The 19,405-nt window shown below is 35.0% G+C and overlaps 4 protein-coding genes and 2 non-coding genes across 7 annotated transcripts; 2 read left to right on the forward strand and 4 right to left on the reverse strand.

Moving 5' to 3' along the window:
• Nucleotides 1-80: 80 nt before the first annotated feature.
• On the reverse strand, nucleotides 81-1,288 carry T22C1.12 (C6 domain-containing protein). The gene is made up of 2 exons (NM_001026462.3): nucleotides 1,002-1,288; nucleotides 81-347 (listed from the first exon to the last, which is right to left on the reverse strand). Exons 1-2 carry the CDS (start codon nucleotides 1,272-1,274, stop codon nucleotides 219-221), a joined length of 402 nt encoding a protein of 133 aa, NP_001021633.1. The 5' UTR covers nucleotides 1,275-1,288; the 3' UTR covers nucleotides 81-218.
• T22C1.t1 lies at nucleotides 651-735 on the forward strand. The gene has a single exon. It is a non-coding gene; the product is annotated as a tRNA-Ile (tRNA).
• Nucleotides 1,289-1,865: 577 nt separating the features above from the next.
• Nucleotides 1,866-12,257, forward strand: rbg-2 (Rab3 GTPase-activating protein regulatory subunit; the record flags this gene model as incomplete). Of its 2 annotated transcripts, none has more annotated exons than NM_001026460.3 (12): nucleotides 1,866-1,978; nucleotides 2,030-2,287; nucleotides 2,335-2,579; nucleotides 2,772-3,371; nucleotides 3,491-3,637; nucleotides 4,156-4,808; nucleotides 5,262-5,832; nucleotides 6,500-6,710; nucleotides 10,341-10,405; nucleotides 10,503-10,790; nucleotides 11,267-11,659; nucleotides 11,713-12,257. In NM_001026460.3, 12 exons carry the CDS (start codon nucleotides 1,879-1,881, stop codon nucleotides 12,103-12,105), a joined length of 3,924 nt encoding a protein of 1,307 aa, NP_001021631.1. The 2 variants fall into 2 exon arrangements, with proteins under 2 accessions (NP_001021631.1, NP_001021632.1); NM_001026461.5 differs by having other exon boundaries at nucleotides 1,925-1,976; nucleotides 11,713-12,105.
• Nucleotides 6,728-8,507, reverse strand: T22C1.11 (Ribosome biogenesis protein NOP53). Its single transcript, NM_059796.4, has 5 exons — nucleotides 8,405-8,507; nucleotides 7,816-8,247; nucleotides 7,129-7,767; nucleotides 6,987-7,073; nucleotides 6,728-6,935 (listed from the first exon to the last, which is right to left on the reverse strand). The coding sequence occupies exons 1-5, from the start codon at nucleotides 8,493-8,495 to the stop codon at nucleotides 6,850-6,852; spliced, it is 1,335 nt and encodes a 444-aa protein (NP_492197.1). The 5' UTR covers nucleotides 8,496-8,507; the 3' UTR covers nucleotides 6,728-6,849.
• Nucleotides 8,567-8,642, reverse strand: T22C1.17. Its single transcript, NR_101589.1, has one exon. It is a non-coding gene; the product is annotated as an Unclassified non-coding RNA T22C1.17 (non-coding RNA).
• A 29-nt stretch (nucleotides 12,258-12,286) lies between the features above and the next one.
• On the reverse strand, nucleotides 12,287-16,892 carry H05L14.1 (Protein kinase domain-containing protein). Its single transcript, NM_059797.5, has 12 exons — nucleotides 16,792-16,892; nucleotides 16,327-16,487; nucleotides 15,726-15,983; nucleotides 15,100-15,246; nucleotides 14,946-15,050; nucleotides 14,449-14,815; nucleotides 14,305-14,392; nucleotides 14,098-14,259; nucleotides 13,483-13,924; nucleotides 12,972-13,124; nucleotides 12,713-12,923; nucleotides 12,287-12,621 (listed from the first exon to the last, which is right to left on the reverse strand). Exons 1-12 carry the CDS (start codon nucleotides 16,811-16,813, stop codon nucleotides 12,353-12,355), a joined length of 2,385 nt encoding a protein of 794 aa, NP_492198.1. The 5' UTR covers nucleotides 16,814-16,892; the 3' UTR covers nucleotides 12,287-12,352.
• Nucleotides 16,893-19,405: the final 2,513 nt, after the last annotated feature.

Consider the following 19,405-nt stretch of genomic DNA (forward strand, 5'->3'; position numbering starts at 1 on the left):
CTGTTCAAAATAACAATCGAAATATGAATCTAAAATTCTGAAAAATCGTACTGCATTCAGTTTAATTTTCCATTATCAGATGATGAAACATATTTATTTCGAACAAAATTATTCATAGCCAACGATAAACTTTAGGAATCCGAAGTTAGTCTTCAAGATATCCCAGATCACATTGAAGAAATGGCTAAACTCTTCCCAAATTCCAGAGAAAACCTTGTTCACAAGCATCGGACGATAGGCACATAACTAATCTCGGAATTTTCGTCTGATAGCCAAACTCCTGTCATTTGGTTACATCGGATACTGTACTTATCAGACAAATCATGGCGGCGAACTGTTGAGAAATTCTGGAATTGAAACTTGTTTATAATATTTGAGATTCACAACAGCAAACATAATTAAAATTAGAAAACAACGAGTATTTCTCGAAATTTAAACAAATACTTTTAGAAGATCGGATTCTAACTCCATTCCTACACTTCAAACAAACTATATTTTCTTCTCTATAAAAAAGGCAACTAAATCAAAAGCTGCTTGAATTAGTGTCTTTTTTCATTCAACTCGATAAAATATTTACAGAAAAGACGTTTCAATCCGAGAGTTATCTGATAACTTCGATTTCAATGAGTTGCACATTTTTCAGAATCAGTGCCCCGGTGGCCGAGCGGTCGAAGGCGTGAGACTTATGATCTCATTGGGTTAAACCAGTCGCGGGTTCGAATCCCGCCCGGGGCAGAATATTTTTTCTCAGTTTTTCTAGCATGTGAAAACAGTTTACATTTGTTTTAAATTATTTAGCTTCCTGTTTTCAGATTTTTCAGGTTATGTAAAATATTTGCGGGTTGATAATTCTTTCTCAATAGTATATTTTGCATATTCAGTCCTACTCTACTCCTCCCTTCACTATCCCCTATCTAAATACTATCCATTCCAAGACAACAATTGATTTTTCTTTCAAAACTACAGCACTCCTACTTTTACTGAAGATTTCTTAAACTTACAACTCCATTGGTATAATATACAGAAGATCGATGTCTTGTAAAACGTGGATATAAACAAGTAATTGAAACTTGAGTACAATCATCTCCATAATCAATATCCAATGGTGCAAACTTTGGAATCTCACCAATCGACATATTCTGTTGTGCTCTCATTTTTGCATAAACTTCCGCATCCACTTGTTTCAGTACCGGACATTTACACATTACAGGGACCGATTCAGCTTGAACCAAAGAAATTATAAAAGCAACCAGAAATATAGAACCAATAGTCATGTTCAGTTGACAAACAGTAAATGATTTCAGGAAGGTATGAATATTTGCAATTGCATAATTTGAATATAATTTATAAATTATTCAAAAAACAGGGGCGGAGTTTTTTTTTCATTTATAGAACCACGAATCAAATTAGTTGTCGATCAAAAATCTCAGAATTGAAACGTTAAAATTGTATTGCCAAATACAAAATCAGAAAGATCCTTACTCTATAACGGAAAACTTCAGACAATTTCAGCTTAAAACTATTCGGTTCAAATCGATTATCTATATAATAAAAACAAATAGTATTTGATATGAATTTTACTGATGAAAAATTTGTCTTGATCGTTTTGATAAATCCATTTTTTCGAATCCTGAAGTTTTAATCGTCTAATAATACAGGACGATTTTGGATGGTGAAGAAAAACTAATTTTAAAAACCCTCCAAAAGTGCGGCAAGCTACCTCGCTCCACTGCACTTTTCTGTCTGGATTCTCATTCTTTCACGCACGCTCTCCATCATCACAAGATGTTACTGTTAAAATAATAATTGCAAGAATCGTTTTTTAATTTTTTTTTAATTTTTAAAATTAACTTTTTAAATTTTCCAGAATAGCATGAAATGTCGGTGACTCCGGTCATTTTGGAGGCATACTGTGCAGTTAGTGATGAGGTTGCCAAGCAGGTTAAAAAGTATTTGCTCGGAGATTTCGCAGAAGAGTGTGAGAATTGATTTTTAGACATCAGAAAATACTGTTTCATTTTATTTTCAGCAAAGTTCGAACGAAAAAACTCTGAGAGCTCTGATGGCAGCGAGACGCAATTCTGCCGAGCAACAGAAAAGAAGGAAAATGTGGAAGTGTGGGACGATTGGGGTGATAAAGAAGAGGGCGCCGCAGAGAATTCATTAGAATCTGACGAATCTATACGAAATTGGCTTTTCCGATGTGATTTAAAAACATATTCTGATGCAGAGTATCTTCTTGTCACTTGGGAATCAAGATTCGTTGTGCTACGGAAGCCCCCAGATGGTTTGGCTTCCAATTTGATACATTTTTTTAGCTTCTGGTGTTTTCAGAGCCGGTCTACAAAATAGTTTGCAAACAATATATAGAAGGAGATCCGATAAGCAATGAAATCACAGCTTCATCTATATTTGGACTTTCTAATGTTCGACACATTGAACTTCTCGATTCAATTATTATTGCTCTGGGGACTCTTGACGGTCATGTTTATTTCTTTACCGAACAAGGAACAATGCTCTATTTCGATCGATTTTCAATATTTGAACCAGTTAATAGCTTGCAATTTGAAGTTGTAAAAGTGAGTTTTCAATTCAGAAAATGTTAATTATGATTTTTTAAAAGAAAAAAAAACATGTTTGATGTTTTAAAATACTTAAAATTAGCTAAACAGATCCGCCCTCTATATATCAGTTTGAGTCTAAATTTCGCTACTCCACCTATAAAGATAAAAATTAATATGATTTTTTTTAATTGAAAAATAAAATTTCAGACTGGTCAAACATTCATTGTGGTTTTCACCAAAGGATTCTTCATGATTAATCCAATTTCACTCAAATCAGTTCTTTATCAAGCGAAGGTTTTGATAGCAAAATGCGAAAAAACAGTGAAACAAATATCAGAATCAATTGAACTTCAATCAGAACTTCTTGCTCCGGATATTAAAGGAAATATAATTCACGTGATATTCACAGGTCTTCATAAACCATCAACTTTGGAACAATACATCTCAGCATCGTATGATTCATTTTATGCAAAAGTTGAAAAACCATCACTTCCACTTTACTCAACATTCATGGTTACAACAGAAAAAGAATTTGCAGTCTTTGTATGGCACGATCGAGAAGAGCAAGATAAGCTTATAGATGACGTCATTAAATATGGAAAATCTCTGGTCCCTTCGTTTGGAATTCGAAAATTTTTTGGTATTTCTACGGAACCTGCTCGAATCGCATCACATATGAGATCTGCTGTACATGCACCGACTAGAAGTATAATTATGGAGACAAGAGTGGCACAAAATGTGTCGAGATCTCCTGATTGTCAATATGTTGCAGTAACTGATCGTATGGCCAGAGTTCTTGTAATTGATGTGAGTTTTTTATTAGAATTTATTTTTCACTTATAAAACTTCGAGAAATTCACACATTTTTCAACGGAAATTTCGAAAAAAAACAAACAATTAAATGTTTCAAATAAATTAATTTTTAGATAGCATCCCGTCAAGTAGTTTTGATCTTCAAAGGATATCGAGATGCATCAATATCATGGGTATCAGTTACTGAAGATGATCGTGTTGCACAGTTTTTGACTATATTTGCACCGAGAAGGTCGCTTCTGGAAGTTTGGACTGTATTGGTGAGTTTTTTATTAATTAAAAAATTTGAATCTACAGTAAAAATATCAGAATCTTAATTCTAAATTTTAAGTATCCTTATTTTACAAGAAAAATTATTAAGTTGTTTTTAAGACTCATATAATTTCCCTAAAATTAGACATTTTCAAAGTTTTGATAATATTGAAAATGACTAAGAATGGAACAGTTTTTTTATTTGAATTTTCTTGAAAAAATCTGACCAAACAATTGAACATAAAAAAAAACAACCTCGACAGCGCTTCAAATTGTTCCCAGATCCAAAAAAATTTTCAAATCACAATAACTTCCTTAAGACAATTTTTTGGTAATGTGTTTTGATTTTAAAAAAAGTTAAAATATTTTAATTTTAAATTCTTTCTGATAGGAACCAATTTAAAATATTTTCTACGAATTTCATCTTGAGGAAGTAAGCTCCAAAACTGTTTAAAACAGTAAAAATGAATTATCGTATTTTGAAATAATTTAATTCCACCGTTGTTTGATAAAATGAAGATTTCAGGGAAATGTTCGGGTATGTGCTCAGCACGTTCCATCTTCTGAATGTAATGTGGTCACTGGTGGAGAGAATAAAATGTTGTGTGGCCGATGTCACGTTCATACCGATTCAAACTCATTTTTTATTGATGAAAAAGGAGAATTTCATCGAATTGCTCTACCATTCCATTTGGCACTCACAAGTAGATCACGTCAAGATCAACATGATCATTTACTTTTGAAACAACTTGAGAATACGAAAACTGGCGGAGAAGATTGGTTTCAAACATTTTCTGATCTTAAAATGGCGACATCCAGGAAAACAACATTCCAAAATGCTCTTCACAACTTATCAACTGCTGAAGAAGCTCATCAATTCATCGCAAGAATTCGAAGTATTCCAACATCAGCTTCTTTAGGAGATCTTCCAAATTCTGCTGAAAAATCAATTGGATTCTATGCAAGAACTGTAGCAGAAACAAAGCCACCAGTTGGAGAGTACGATGATAAGGATACTTCAAATTATAAATTGGATTCGATAGTCGAGAGAATTCTTGAATGTCATATGCAGAAGTTTGGTGAAAGAACCGATATGTTAAATGATAGTGAAGTGATGAAAGTTGGAGAATGGCTGAAATATGTGGATTTGTCTCAAGAGGATATTGATGTTTTTTCAGAGTAAGATCTAGTTTTTAAAATTTATCAAAAAAAATGTTAAAAAATGGCCTAAAAGGATTAGTCTAGTCTTTTTGACTTTTCAAAGTTTCAAAATCACGATAGTTTTGGCTTATTTCCAAAGTTTGGAAAAATTTAAACTTTTTAATAAACATTTAGAGCAATCTTGTGCTGGAAGCCCGAAAAGTTTAAATATAGACTATTAATAAATAATTAAAATGTGCATTTTTTTTGCGGAACAAACATTTTTTGTCGACTTCCAAAATGATGGTTTGCGAAAATTGAGTGGTTGCCAATTTTTTAAAGTAAATAAAAAATTTCCAAAATTTTTCAAAATTTTGCTATGACTCTTGGTCATTTAAATACCATACGAGTGGTTTCAAACAATTTCGTAACTATCATAATTCTAAAACTTCATAAAGTTAACTAGTTTTTACAATTAAAATCAATTTTCAGGCATTGGTCAGAAAAACAACGACACTGCTTAGCCAACCTGATATTTGGACCACTTTTTGGATCATTCGAGATAGACGAATACTATGATACTGTACTGGAGAAAATTCCAGTAAAACGGAAAAATATCGTTAAATTATTCTATATGAGATTTGAAAAGACAACTACACACATCGATTGGAGAATATTCAATAGAATAGTGGAAATGTTTCTGAATTTGGAGAAATCTGAAACTGGAATACTGGAACAAGTTGATCAAATGGCAATGGATTCGAAAGATGTACCTCTTGGAATGATATTATTATCTATTTGTTGGTGTGCAAGGATACAAATCAGAATTTTGAAAGGAAACGACGAGGATGAAGTTGAAAATGATCATGATCTGGAAGAGGAAGATGAAAAGAATAAAACAATTGATGAATGGGATGCTATATCACCAGAAGCTGAACATCTCGATTGTATTATAATGTGTTTACATTGTGTTTCACTTGCTCAATCCCTCTTAAAAGACGATTCGAATATTTTGAGAATTTCTGATGTTGTGCCAAGAATTGACTCTTATATAAGAGAAAATGTAAGTTCTAAAAATTAATTTGTGTTCTTAATTGAAAAAGGTGGAGTATCACCCACACGCGAAGTTTACCGATTTTTTGCGAAAAACATACGGTATCAGGTCTCGACACGACACCCCTCTTTATTGTGATTACAAAAATTTCGTTGCTGCGGAAATTTTTCACCGATTTTTTAAACAAAGATTTTTCAAACTTTCTCGATGAAAAATATATTTACTTATGAAAAACAATAAAAAAAACAAAAAAATTCAAGTTCGTAAGAAAAACAAAAATCGATAATATTCCGCAACAACACAATTTCAGATTACAGTAAATACTTTTTGATATCGCGCACTTCTTTCCATTTAACAAAAATTTGTCGTGTCGAGACCCAGAACCATATATTTGAATCAAAAATCGCAAAATGTTGCGTCTGGATAATATCATAAACTTTTCAAATAATTTTTATTTCTAATCGGAGTCTGAAAATTATTTCAAACCCCGCAGATATGCTCGAAATTACTCAAAAAGATAATGAAAATTTACCAACCACAAAATTCTTAATTTTTGAGTTGACCGAAAATTTTATGAGTGATAAATTATGATTCCTGTAATATCAAACTATATTGAATTTATTTATATAAAATCCCCATTGACGACATTTTAAATTGAACAATTGAATTTCTTCAGGTCGCAAAATGGATCGTATCCACTCCAATCGACACAGATACAATTGAAAAACTATTTCCACGTGATCCAAGTGAAAATCTAGCTGAAAAAGGAAATGAGGAAGATCGTCGAAAACAAATGATAATTGATTTTCCGGATGACAAAGAAGTGGTTATACAGAGAATGTATCAAATTATTCCACGTGTTTTTGAGCACGATCTTGTTGTTGCTGGTGAGTGGTTGTTATTTGAAAAAATAAAAATATTTTACTAACAACGGAATTAGAAATCACAGAATAACAATAATTCATTATTCATCTAGTATCACGTCATTTATCAGATATGTAATTCGGCTTTTGGACCCGCTTTAAATTACTTGTCGGCATCTTGTTTAATACCAGAAAAGTCGCATTTTGATATGGTTGAGAGCATTTGCTTCAGAAGGAGATCTGGTGGAACTGAAATATTTTCAAATCTACATTTACCAAGTCAATCAGAAAAACACTCACGCGTTGATAAATCAAAATTGAGTGTCTCTGATGGTTCTAAAGGTTGTTCTTCTCGACTCTGACTTCTAGAAGCTTCATCTTTTACTGCTGAAAATGTTCAAGTTAAGATCCGATCGCAATTTGAGAAATTTCAAAGACTTACCAGAACTTTTCATGCGTTCCCGATATCTTTTATTGTAGATTCGATGTGCCACCAGCTTTTGATCAGACGATAACCCCGATTGCCACTCAGGAAGTGGTGTAATACCTTCTTCTGGTTCATCGTTTGGACTTCTTTTTATCGGTGCTGGATTCCATTGCATTTCCAATTTACCAGTTGAAATGAACTTTTGCTTTGCTCGATACATTCGTTTTCTCATTCTCTCACGCTCGCGACGCTCCTCTGATGAGTTACATCTCTGCCACTGCTTCTTCTCAGGAAATGGAGATGTTTCTGGTTGATAGGGAGTAGAAGATGTTGAAGATGTGGATTCTTCTGATGATATGGATTCTTCTGGTGATTTCTGTTTGATTTCAAACATAGGAGAACCAGTATCATTTGATGGTGTCATTACGCCAAGTACTAGTCCCATTTCTTCAAGCTGTGCTACAAATTTTGATGCATCGAAGTATTCCTTTGACACATCCTCTTCTTCAATTTGTGCCACTTCTTCTTCAACAACATAATCATCGTCTTCTACATCTTCGTTATCAGATTCCTGCAATGTGGAACAATCTGGTGTTTCTTGTCTATAACTTTCTTCCATATCTTGCTGGAGATAGGCCAATTTCTTTTCAAAACCTGCAAATTATCATAAGTATGTTAGAAAGTAATAATTAAGATACTTACTCTGTTGCACAACATCTTCAGGTGATAAACCTGCTAACTTCAATGCTCTATCTTTTTTCCTCTGTCTTTCTCTTCGTTTCCGAATTCGATCCTTTTCTCGGCGAATTTCCGTTTGACGAGTTTTTTCGTCAGAGGCAGCCTGGAGCAATATGCGCTGGACCAAGTTTACTGTGTTATCCTCAATCGGAATAGTTGGCGTATGAAGAGATATTGAAATAAGCTTCTGCTCCACTGGTGGTTCTTGTAATATCGGAATAGGCTCTGGAGTCATTTCTACCAATCCTTCTACCCGTTTCTTGGCACGAAATCGCTGCTGACGAATTCGATTCGTTTCCCGGATTTCATCTGCTGTCTTCTTTGGAATTGAACAAACTCTTTCTTTCTTTTCTTTTTCAGCTGTTCCATTGATTGATTGGATAAGTAGAGCTTCTTCTGAAAAATTGTATTTATAGGAAAAATGTATACTGTATTTGAAAGTAGTTTTCGTGTAATTTGCATAGTAATATCATTGAAATCACATGAACAGAACTCTAGTAGAACGTCTAAGTAGAGATAAAATAGAAGCTTTAACCTAATAGTTGCCACCAACCTCTTTTCTTTGCTCGAAACCGACGTTGTCGAAGTTTATCGGATTCTCTTCGTTCTGCAAGTGTCCGCTTTTTCCGAACACCACTCTCCATTTTCACCTGAAATACACAATAATTGGAAAAATGAATGAAATGATGATGATGATACTGTAACAAGTAACGTATGGAAAGAAGAAGACTGAGTACTGTGTCAACAAACAGTTCACCAGAGAGGGACACGAATCGATTGTCGTCTGCTGCAGTGTTGTGGCGTGTGTCTCTATGTGTACTTCTCTACTCTTCTCACTCGTATCGGCCCCTCTTTGCCGCCCTGTCCGTCACGTTACCAAGGACATAACACCAGTGGCCGAGGAAAGGCGACAAGTGAATAAGAAGACAGAGAGAGAGAGAGAGAGAGAGAGAGAGAGAGAGAGAGAGAGAGAGAGAGAGAGAGAGAGACAAACACATACACATATGTTGAGAGATATTAACTGCACATACGGAAAGAAGAAAAAAAAGAGAGAACACAAGACACCTGCATCCGTAGGCGCAAAAGAGGGTTAGTATCGAGAGTCAACGACGTTTTAGACGAGTGTGGAACCTATATGGGCGACATAGATGTAGAGAAGCAGGAAAATACGAAAAAAGGGTGAACAAAAAATAAAAGCAGCAACACACACACACAACAAAATAACAGAGCGACGAAATGAGGACGGAACGCGCAAATGGGACAAAACGGACAAAACACGGATGTCGGTGGAGAGCACAGAATGAGAGTGTTGGATGATGACGGGACACTATCCACCAGCGATTGCCTGTGAGCGCCCGACGAGACCGCATTCGGTGCGTTTTGTCTCTTTGTGTGTATGTGACAGACACACTGCACAAACAGTGTGCTCGCTCCCAACCTACTCCGCAACTCCCTTGTCCGCCTAACGGATGAACGGACGGATGGACGGAAAGGTAGTCGAGATGGAATGAGATGTTGAACCCGGGTGAATGCTTGGGGACTCTGCCAAAAACTTGAACAAGGGAGTATCAAGAGTTACTCATCGAACAAATGAACTTGAATTATAATCCTCAATTTTAAGTTAACCAAAAGAAAATATTTTATTTTTTTAAATTGTTAAACTTTCTAAAGCTGTCAAGTTCGCAAGTTTTCCAAAACCTTTGCAAAAATAAATTCCATAAACTAGAGTGAATCCCACCATATTTACTATTGCGACAAGTTTCAAGGGATGTACATTTATGGAAACTGGTCTCGTCCTGAATTTATTATAAAATTTAAAAAAAAACACTCACATGGTGCTAAAATAACAGAATATCATAGTGAATTTTTTTTTGAATAAAAAAAAAGTAAAGGTTTTAAGTTTCTAGTCAAAAATCGATGATATAATATTTATATGTAAAATGTTGAAGGGATTTAAATACACGAAATTGCTATGAATTTCTCAAAAAAAACCAAACTCCCAAGTACAATTTGAACTTTTATTAAAAGTTTTAAAAAAACCTAAACATTTTTGGAATGTTTTTCATTATATTATTACGGGAACACTAAATTATGAGAATGCGTATTACGAAACATATTTGACGCACAAAATATCTCGAAGCGAAAACTACAGTAGCTTTAAAAAAGTACTGTAGTACTGCTGTCGACTTACGGAAATCATTTATTTAATCGATAAAATATTAGAAGAAAAAAAAAGAAAAAAAAATAATACGAAGAATTTCATTTCGAAAATCGAGCCCGTAAATCGACACGAGCGCTACAATAGCCATCTAAAGAATTACTGTAGTTTTCGCTACGAGATAATTTGCGCGTCAAATCTGTGGTGCAATACGCATTCCCCAGAACTTAGTCCCCCAGTAATATATCATTTTGGATTGTGTATTTTGAAAGAAAGAAATATAAGAATATTCAGATTTTATACTATTCAGTAAATTTTCAAAAATTTACAGATGTGTGCTGGGAGATGATGTCACAATGGTTCCGCGAAAAAGATGACAATTTTTCTTATATCAAGGTAAGAAAATTGAAAATATTTGTGTTCATGTTGAATAACAGTTTTTTGTACTGGAGATTTCAAAAGTTTTTGCATGAAAAATTGTTTGAACTTATAGGATTGCACGACGCTTCTACCGCAATCAATTGTTGATCCAAGACTTCGTCATGGAATAGCTCGACTTATATGGGATAAATTCATTTTCATGGTTTTCCAATCAATTGTAAATATGGTTGAAAAGACGGGTCGACGACCGAAAGACAAGGAAACACGAAAAGAAATCGGTTTTGGAGAAGTAAAACTAGAAGAATTTCTAATGGAATGTGAAAAGTTTTTGGAAGTTCTCATGGATTCTGTTCGAGACATGCCACCACCGATTGATTTTAAACAAGATTTGCTTGTCGAGGTGAGTGCAATGATAATTTTGGTATTTTAATTTAAAAATTCAAAAAATGTATAATTTCATTAAATTTCCTTGTAAACAGCTGTAATGAGATTTGTGAAATATTAGGTGTAGTGGATTTTTGAAACATTCAGTTTTACTATCATTGTGATTTTTCAGTTTTTTCAGTGAATTTCAGAAAATCGGAAAATCGACAAAGGTTTTTAAAAAATGTACGATAAGAAAACTAGATTTTTCAAAAGTATGTTGATTTTGATGAGAACCAGAGCATTCTTAAATTGAGTAATGACCGACATTTATTTAAAAAAAAAATGTTATTTTTTAAATCGAAAAATTGATTTTTCAAAATTTTTAAAATTCGAAAAGCTATTATTTGTACAAATTTCCAAACAAAACCAAAAAGTGATCACTGTTGAGTTATTGTTGTCATTTTCGAGATGCCGAAATTGATTGCAATTGAACAATTTTGATATTTTCAGATGGCGAGCTCTTCTTTCGCTGCTCACCTGCATCAATCCAAAACTGCTTATCGTCAAGATCAATTCGCAATCCTTGCTTCACGCCAACCTCTTGTCAATTTTCACCTGGTGCTCCATCATCAACACCTGGCTCTTGCTCTTCGACTACAACTAACAACTGGACTTCGTTTCCATCCTTTACGCAATTTATTCTGTGTAACTGGTAATCGAGCATTCTTTGCTTCACTCGATTCACATCCACTCATTCCATTGGATCGAGTCGATGATGCTACAATGGAGAAACGACACGCTTTTTTGGTTAAAGTTGCAGAACAAGGAAGTATGGAAGAACGACGATTGGCTAGACATTTAGAAATGGAATGGAAACTGACAGTCAATGAAATTTCGTTCATGGTAATTAATTTCACCTAGGAAATTTTGAAAATAATATTTCCAAATTCTTCCAGCAAGCATTATCGTCCTTCCGTCTTGGCAATGATCATCAAGGATCCTTGGAACTTGCATCTTGTGTTCGGGACGATCGATCAGCAGTTGCACTGGCACGTGTTCTTGCTGCTAGACTTATTCAACTTGCAAATGAAGCGAACAAACGATACAGTACTGCTCATTCTCAATACCTATGTGCACTTGCTGGGGAAGAAGCTGCTCGTGTAGAGCTTTATGAAAACTCTCCAGATGATCCTTTAGTCGACAGTAATCCAAAAACCTGGAAAGATGCAGTTACATCACTTGGAAGAGCTGGAAACTCGGTACCACAATCGGCGCAGGCCGCCATTCCATTTGTTCGAATGAATGATATTGCCAAACTATATTTCGGAGCTCAGTGGGTGAATAATTGATTTATTGCATTATTTTTCTTATGGGTTTCATGTTTTCGCCGTCTTCTTTTGTTGTGTGCCGTGCTTAAAAATTGTGATAGCATCTTGATTTTAAATTGTAAAATAAATGTAAATTCGTTATAATTTTCAAAAAAATAAATTCTTAGTATCTGAATAAATCTAGAAAAGAACAACTATAAAATCCACTAAAACCCTTTATTTACAATCAAGAAAAAGAAGAAAAATCGAGTAGATCAGTTGAGATGTATCAATCTTCATCAGTTCCAGACTGTTTTCCAGATTCTGAAGAGCTATCACCAAAGCGTGCAGTCTTTTTCTCCATTTTCGACTTTGCCTCTTTCTTTAGTTTTCCAACCCATCCACCGTCATCAAGACTATGAATTGGATAACCAGAAGCAGATGACGATGTATATAAAGTCTTGACAAGATTTGCGTATTCGGGAGTTGTTTGGAATTGAAGACTGTTGATGTAAATGATAATTGGTCTCAAACTGATTGGAGCATAGTCGTATTGAGCTGTAAATTATTTGTGTCTTGGGAATTTTAAAGACAATTAATGACTATGAGTAGTCAAAAATCACTTTCCCCCGTTTATTCAGTAACTAACCTTTACCATCGAAAAATAATTGCTTAGCCTCTCGAATTTTGACTCGATCTCTCTGCTTTTTCCACGAGACGCCATTTTTCGGATCAAAAATATCAAACACCATATAAATCCAGCATTCCAAGTCATCTTTGCGTCCTTGATCTACTTCTAGCATACAGGCTCGTGATGCATATCGAAGTGTTCCCAAGAACTTAACTTTTTTACGTGGAGCCTGAAAATTGATTCATTCACTAAAATTCAAGTTGCACCATGTTTTTACCCTGTGCTGTTTGGTTTTCGGATCCAAATAACTTCTTCCAATTCCGAAATCAAGCATGAAGACGGTTGACTCTTTAGCTCCAACACCAACGGCAAAGTTGGCTGGCTTTATGTCACGATGAAGATATCCAAGATTGTGAAGATCACGGATGGACTGAAACGATCAGGATTAGTGTACAAAAAGAAATGGGTTGGCACGTCTTCAGGCATACGTGCCTATCTCATACCTGCCTCCACACCTATCTTATGCGTGTTTCATGCCGCGCGCTGATTGGACTATGCGATTACCTCATGCCTACATCATACCTACCTACCTACAGGTTTACTTCATGCTAGCATACCTGTCTGTCTCATTCATACGTACCGCGTGCATCATGTCTGTAGTTGTGCCTACCTTATTACTACCCCTTAGATGTCTGCCACATGTTTGCTACTTGCCAACCTGCCTTCCTAATGCCTACCCCATTTCATCCTACATGCCACGCCTGCCTTCAGCCCAAATTGCTACTAACCTCTAAAGTCTGAATAGCAATGATGTATGGAGTAGAAGTATTCGAAAGATTGACTCCAAACTTTCTTCGGCAATCATCTAAAGAAGGACCAACAAGACTCATAACAATGTATTTGCACTTCAATTCTTCACTTTTTCCACGATCAATGAAATCCACAAAATGCCTGTTAACATCTCCTTTTGATTTTTTCCGTGCATCCGAAATTGTGATCATCACTTGCATTTCAACTTTCAACCGGAGCATCGCCTTCTTTCCACCTTCACTTTCAGTTTTCAGTGCATAATGAGTTTTTTTGGGTCCTTTTGCCTTATCGTCAAACACCTTGTAAACATCTCCAAATCCACCACTTCCAAGTAGCCTTACAACTTTCCACGCATATTGGCCATTGGTGATGACGTCATCGGGATTCATTATTTTACGAACAGGTCGTGCTGTTTTGAATCTGAAATTGTTAATTCATGTTTTGAATAGAACTATCCCTTCGGAACATTTGAACGCCTGTACTCTTTAGGAAAAAAGTTTAAATTAAATTTTAGCAATAGTTCGAAATCATTGTAAAATCCTGCAGGTTTTTTGTGCTTTGTGAACTCGGTACAAAAATCTCGCCCAACTAACTCAAAATCATCATCTCCCGAACACTTGTTTCCAGTTGATTTTTCAGCTGCTGTTTTGATTGCAATCTCCTGATTGACTGGCGTAATTTTCCCAACCCAATCACATGTTGTCATATCATGACCCTTTGATTTTCCCACATTTTGAACAATCTCCTTGAATGCTCTAAAACTTATAAAATATATATGGCTAGTTTTATACAAAGCATACGCATAATCTGGAAGACTATCATAAGAATAACCGTGAACGAGGTCGACGAGTTTCTTGAATTCTTCAGGGACTTTGTCATAAGTATGTGCTGAAAGTTAAAGATAAAACTACAGACTCCAGAATCCTAAAAAAATTAAAACCAACGCAAAACATGATATTTGAAGTTTTCCTTCTCCTTGATCATCATATTACATCTTGGCGACTTTCTCCAACTCAGCCCATTTTCCGGATCAATAAGATCATAAATCATATAGATCCAGGCTTCCACGTCATCTTTTCTTCCCTGATCCTTCTTTTTCAATCCAGCAATACTTGCATAACGTGCTGTTCCACCGTACTTCAAACCTGTACGAGCCGGGCGAACCTTTTTTGTGGATGGATCAATATGAGTACGAACAAGACGATAATCGGTCATGTAAATCTTCGTTTCTTCTTCATTCAATCCGACAGAAAATGAAGCAGGCTTTATGTTACGATTCAAAAATCCAGCTTGATGAAGATATTGAATAGCCTGAATGTAACAATTATTTGCTATATTTCGTTTCAAAAGATGACAAAATCTCAGTCATCTGTCTTAGCTTTATCAAAAGACTCTGATAAGCTGAGGGAGTTCAAATGGAAAAAAAAAACATCAAAATTACATCTAGAGTCTGGAGGGCGACATTGAATGCACAGGGAACAGTGAGAGCTTTCACAATCCTCAAAATTTCCAGAATTTGCAGTGAAAAAGGAGAAATTATCCAGTACTGAAAGTTAATTTGAAATCTAAATTTGATTAAATTTGTTCAAACTTACATTCAAATGTTGCGTTTGACAGAATTCAATATTTCGAAGAACTGGCACCTTTTCTTGTCCAGCAAACAACTTTTCCACTTCTGCTACAACGTCACTACCAAACTTCAATTTTCCACGATTAGATGGCTCCAGGCGGACAATAAACTTCTGAAGATGTTTGATGAATAACTCGTTTAATAACATATAAATATTGGTGAGGTTATCCATATAATTTCGAAAAATTGCTGCTTCTTCACAACTAAGTTCTTACGACATTCACGCATGGCTAAAAAAAATATCAAGTAGATGTTCTGAACTTATTGCACTACAATCAAGCTTCTTCGATTTTTTACGTTAGGGTCACGTGTGCTCGAAAAAGAGCGGCGTATAAAAAACAGAGCATCCTGAATGCACTATCAGAAAAACTGTTCTGTATTTAAATACGCGTATTTGAAAAGAATAACCGAAAAATCAAAAAATCAGAAAATTGGAATGCAGCCCTGGAGGGAACCTCCTTGTTAGCCTTAGATTATGACGTCTAAATCATATTGACGAATCAACTGTTGTAACGTCAAGCTACCAGCAATCACAATTTTCAGATTTCCAATTAGGATTCCACAACGGCTATCCGTGTTTAGCCAGCTCACCTCGTTCTTCTCATTGACTGCATTAAACTCTCCAAGGTGAACAGGATTTCTCAGATGCTCTTGAAGCTTAATTTCTCTTCCTCCTACAATCTTCAAAAACTTTTTTGGCTCTTTTTCTTTCTTTGTCGAGGACTCATCATCTTTTGATGCGCTATCAGGTTTTTTTGAATCGGCTTCATCATTCTTTGAACCTTTTTTCTTTTCCTCTTTTTTGTGGTTTTTGGATTTTGTGGATTTTACTTGCGACATTGTACTCATCTGAAAATGTTGTGTTAAACTAGATGGCGAACAATTTAATGAATAATAGCCCCAATCATAATCAGGAGTCCTCGCAGCAATGGTCGCTTTTTCTCGATCGCGATGTGTCCATGTTTCTCACTGATACATTATGCACACATCGCAAATCAAACATGATTTTAAAAAATGACGCCACATAGGTGAGTATTTTTAGAAATATTTTTCATTCGATACAGCTGTTCGACCTCGGACGTGAACTTTAAAACATTGAAAAAGCATTTTTGAATACTATTTTGAAACTGCGAAAGTCTCGAAAATACTGGTATCATCAGAAAAGTTGTTTTAGCCCTACTTGTACACTTACAGTCGTCCCCTTCTTTGTTGGATCTGACACTGGTACGGGTATTGGTGTAACGGCTGACGGAGCACCCATTTGAGAAGGTGCACCCATTCGTGAAGCTTCTCGAGATAGTTCCTTTGTCAAATTCTTTTTTCTATTACTTCTTGGAGGTGCCTTTTTTGGTTCTGAAAAATAACATTCATGATATAGGGCATAACATGGAAGAGCATGAATAAACAACTCTCTACCTACATGCCCATCTTCATGCCACTGTCTGTACCCTCATGTCCATCTGCCTGTATGCTTACCTATTACCTATCTCATGCTTGGCCCATGCCTGCATTACATTATTCCATCATTCTCATGCCTACCTCATGATTGACAATGCACAAGATTTTCTCAGACTTGCTTCAGTTCATGCCTGCCGTTTACCTGATGCATGAGTACACTTGCAAGCTAACCTGCCACGTAACAAAATGATAAACTCACTTTTGATTGCCGGTGTACTCATTATTGTTACTTGTCAACTAGACAAAGAGAACGAAATCAAAATGGTGTTTCTAGAATTTACAACACTGTAAAATAGGAATGATTCAAATATCTTATCGATCTTTGAATCTTCTGGTTTTTTTAGTTAAAACGTGGTAAAACATTACAGGGCTAATAAAAATTATTTTGTTTAAAATTTAAATTATTAAAGTTATCATATTTTTTAAAGAGTTTAAGAAAATAAGTTAATTAAAATTGATAAATAAAACTGTTGCTCCTAGAAGATAAATACTGGGGAAATATGGTACTTTTTCTTCATAAAATAGTACGAATCATATGTATACATACTTTTCCCTACATCTCATAATCCCGTAATTACTCATTCTTCTTTTCATTTGTTTCTCTGTATATTTGAGCTCAAACCACAAAAAAAACAGCGGAGCTATTTCAAAGTATATCAGTTTCTACTTCTATTCATTCGAAAAGTAAATCAAGAAACCCCAATATGTTATATAAAACAAGGAAATAACGAAAAAAGTTGGTTCAGTGGTGCCAAGTTACTGCAAAAACGAAGGTCGAGTTGTATCATACTTACAACTTTTAAATTCTAAACAAAATCTCCAGTATTCACCATATAATTTCTAACTCATCGGCATTTCCCTAAAAGAAACTTGGAACACGGGGGAATATTGTTATCACTTGTTCTCCTTTTATTCTTTTTGTCCACACCATCATCTCTATTTGTTTAACGAATCTCTTTTTTTGGGATGCCTCTTTCAAATCTTTCTTTTTCACACATTCAATGCGTTTGGCTTCAAAAACTGAGGCCTGCAAACGAACATTTATTTTTTCTACCATTCGGATATTTTTCCTGTTCACCAAATGACCTTGAAATTTGCTTGAATAATAACAGACTTTAAACTTGGTTCCGAAAGTGTTAGTTTGGGATTATAAATTACAAAATCTGTTCTCAAAGTCAACACTTGATTTTTATTACTTTATGAGTCACTAAAATCTGTTTTGAAATTCTCCTTCAATTGACTTCATGTTTATCCCCCTCGACTTGTCCGTTTTTCCGTTTCTTTTCCACATAAAAATCATGATTTTTCCATTTCTTTTTCACTCAATCTGAATGATTCTCTTTCAAACACAATCATTCCATAAGTTCTATGTTCTGTTACCCTTTTTGTGCATAGTATCATCTCTAACAGTCTAGTATCTTAAGGTTAATTGAAATATTGTAATTTGACAAATGTCAATCATTAATAACTTTCATATAGTTTTGCAGTTAAACATTCTGTAAAATATTAAAAATGTTCCAGTTTATCTTGATTATCCAGACATGTATTATACGTTTTTCATTTTTCAACTAATTTGCTCAAAAATAGAATCTCATGAGGTAAGGAATTTCATTGATTATAATGTTGAATCATTAACATCATTCCCGTCGCTTTCGTCACTAATGTCTACTGGGAAAGAGTGAATGAGCTTGGTTAGTTGGTTAGTGTTTCAAAAGAGCAATTTTTCAGTTTTTTCAAAACGCGATAGATAAATCAAAAGTGTGTTAAAAATTTAAGAAAAATCGAACCACGACCTTTTCGAGTTTTTGTGCTTCCAAAAATAGAAACTCTGCCACCCTTGGTAGGAACAAAGAAGGCGTAAGCCACCTCGGAGATAGGCTTTTATTTGTAAACTTGAAATTTCTTGATATATTTTTTTTTTTTGAAACCTTCAGTTACAACTCCGCTGGCTCCAAGATTAGCACATCATTCCAAATCTACTAGAATGACCCTACAAACGTGTTTTCACCGTTTGCTGCTCACTGAGCATCATAAAACAGCTGTCAGCAGTGCTTGCGCGTGAACTTTATTTATTGAGCCGAATTGATCCAGTTTATGGGCATTATAAATTATGAGGGATTTTCTTGGTTACGATATACTTCTTGAAATCGTAACCGATTTTGAGAATTTCCAATTCAATAGTAAGTTATACATATTACTCTTTTTTGTCATTGAGCATTGTGCACTTCTCAATCCTTATCACGAGATATTCCTAGGTTCCTTATCATTACATTATATTAGAGCCTTCTCTCTTCATTTTCCCTTCTTTGTATTCATTTTTGCCTCCATTATATCGTCTATACAAATCACACATTATTTCTAATTCCTTTTTTATCTGTAACATATCTGCGTCTCTACATTTCCAGACACAAATCTATGTTGGAGATGGGCACTGTGCCCACAAGTTGTGCCAATGACCCCGCCCTATCGGTTGTGACTTTTCGCAGATTTTTCTTTCGATTGTTTCTCTGCGTGCTGCTTCTTTTGAAACTCCTTTAGAATACGTTGATTATTATGTAGAGATATAGGGTGATGTGATGCATGGTAAACGACTTACACTGCAAGATTGTCTAGCTTCTCATTGTTATCTCTACTGACAGATACGTGTGACTCTTTCTTGATTTCACAATTTTCTGAAACGTCTACCAGAAGACTCATGCATCCGTTCAGATGGGTCTTGTCACGAGAAAGAAGTTCCCGGAAAACCTGTTTTTAATTTCAAAAATGTGACATAGAAAAACAGGCAGAGCTTGAAGACAATTAAAATCAATAGA

This window comes from Caenorhabditis elegans, chromosome I (assembly GCF_000002985.6).
Source record: "Caenorhabditis elegans chromosome I".
In the NCBI taxonomy this organism is placed as follows: Eukaryota; Metazoa; Nematoda; class Chromadorea; order Rhabditida; family Rhabditidae; genus Caenorhabditis; species Caenorhabditis elegans.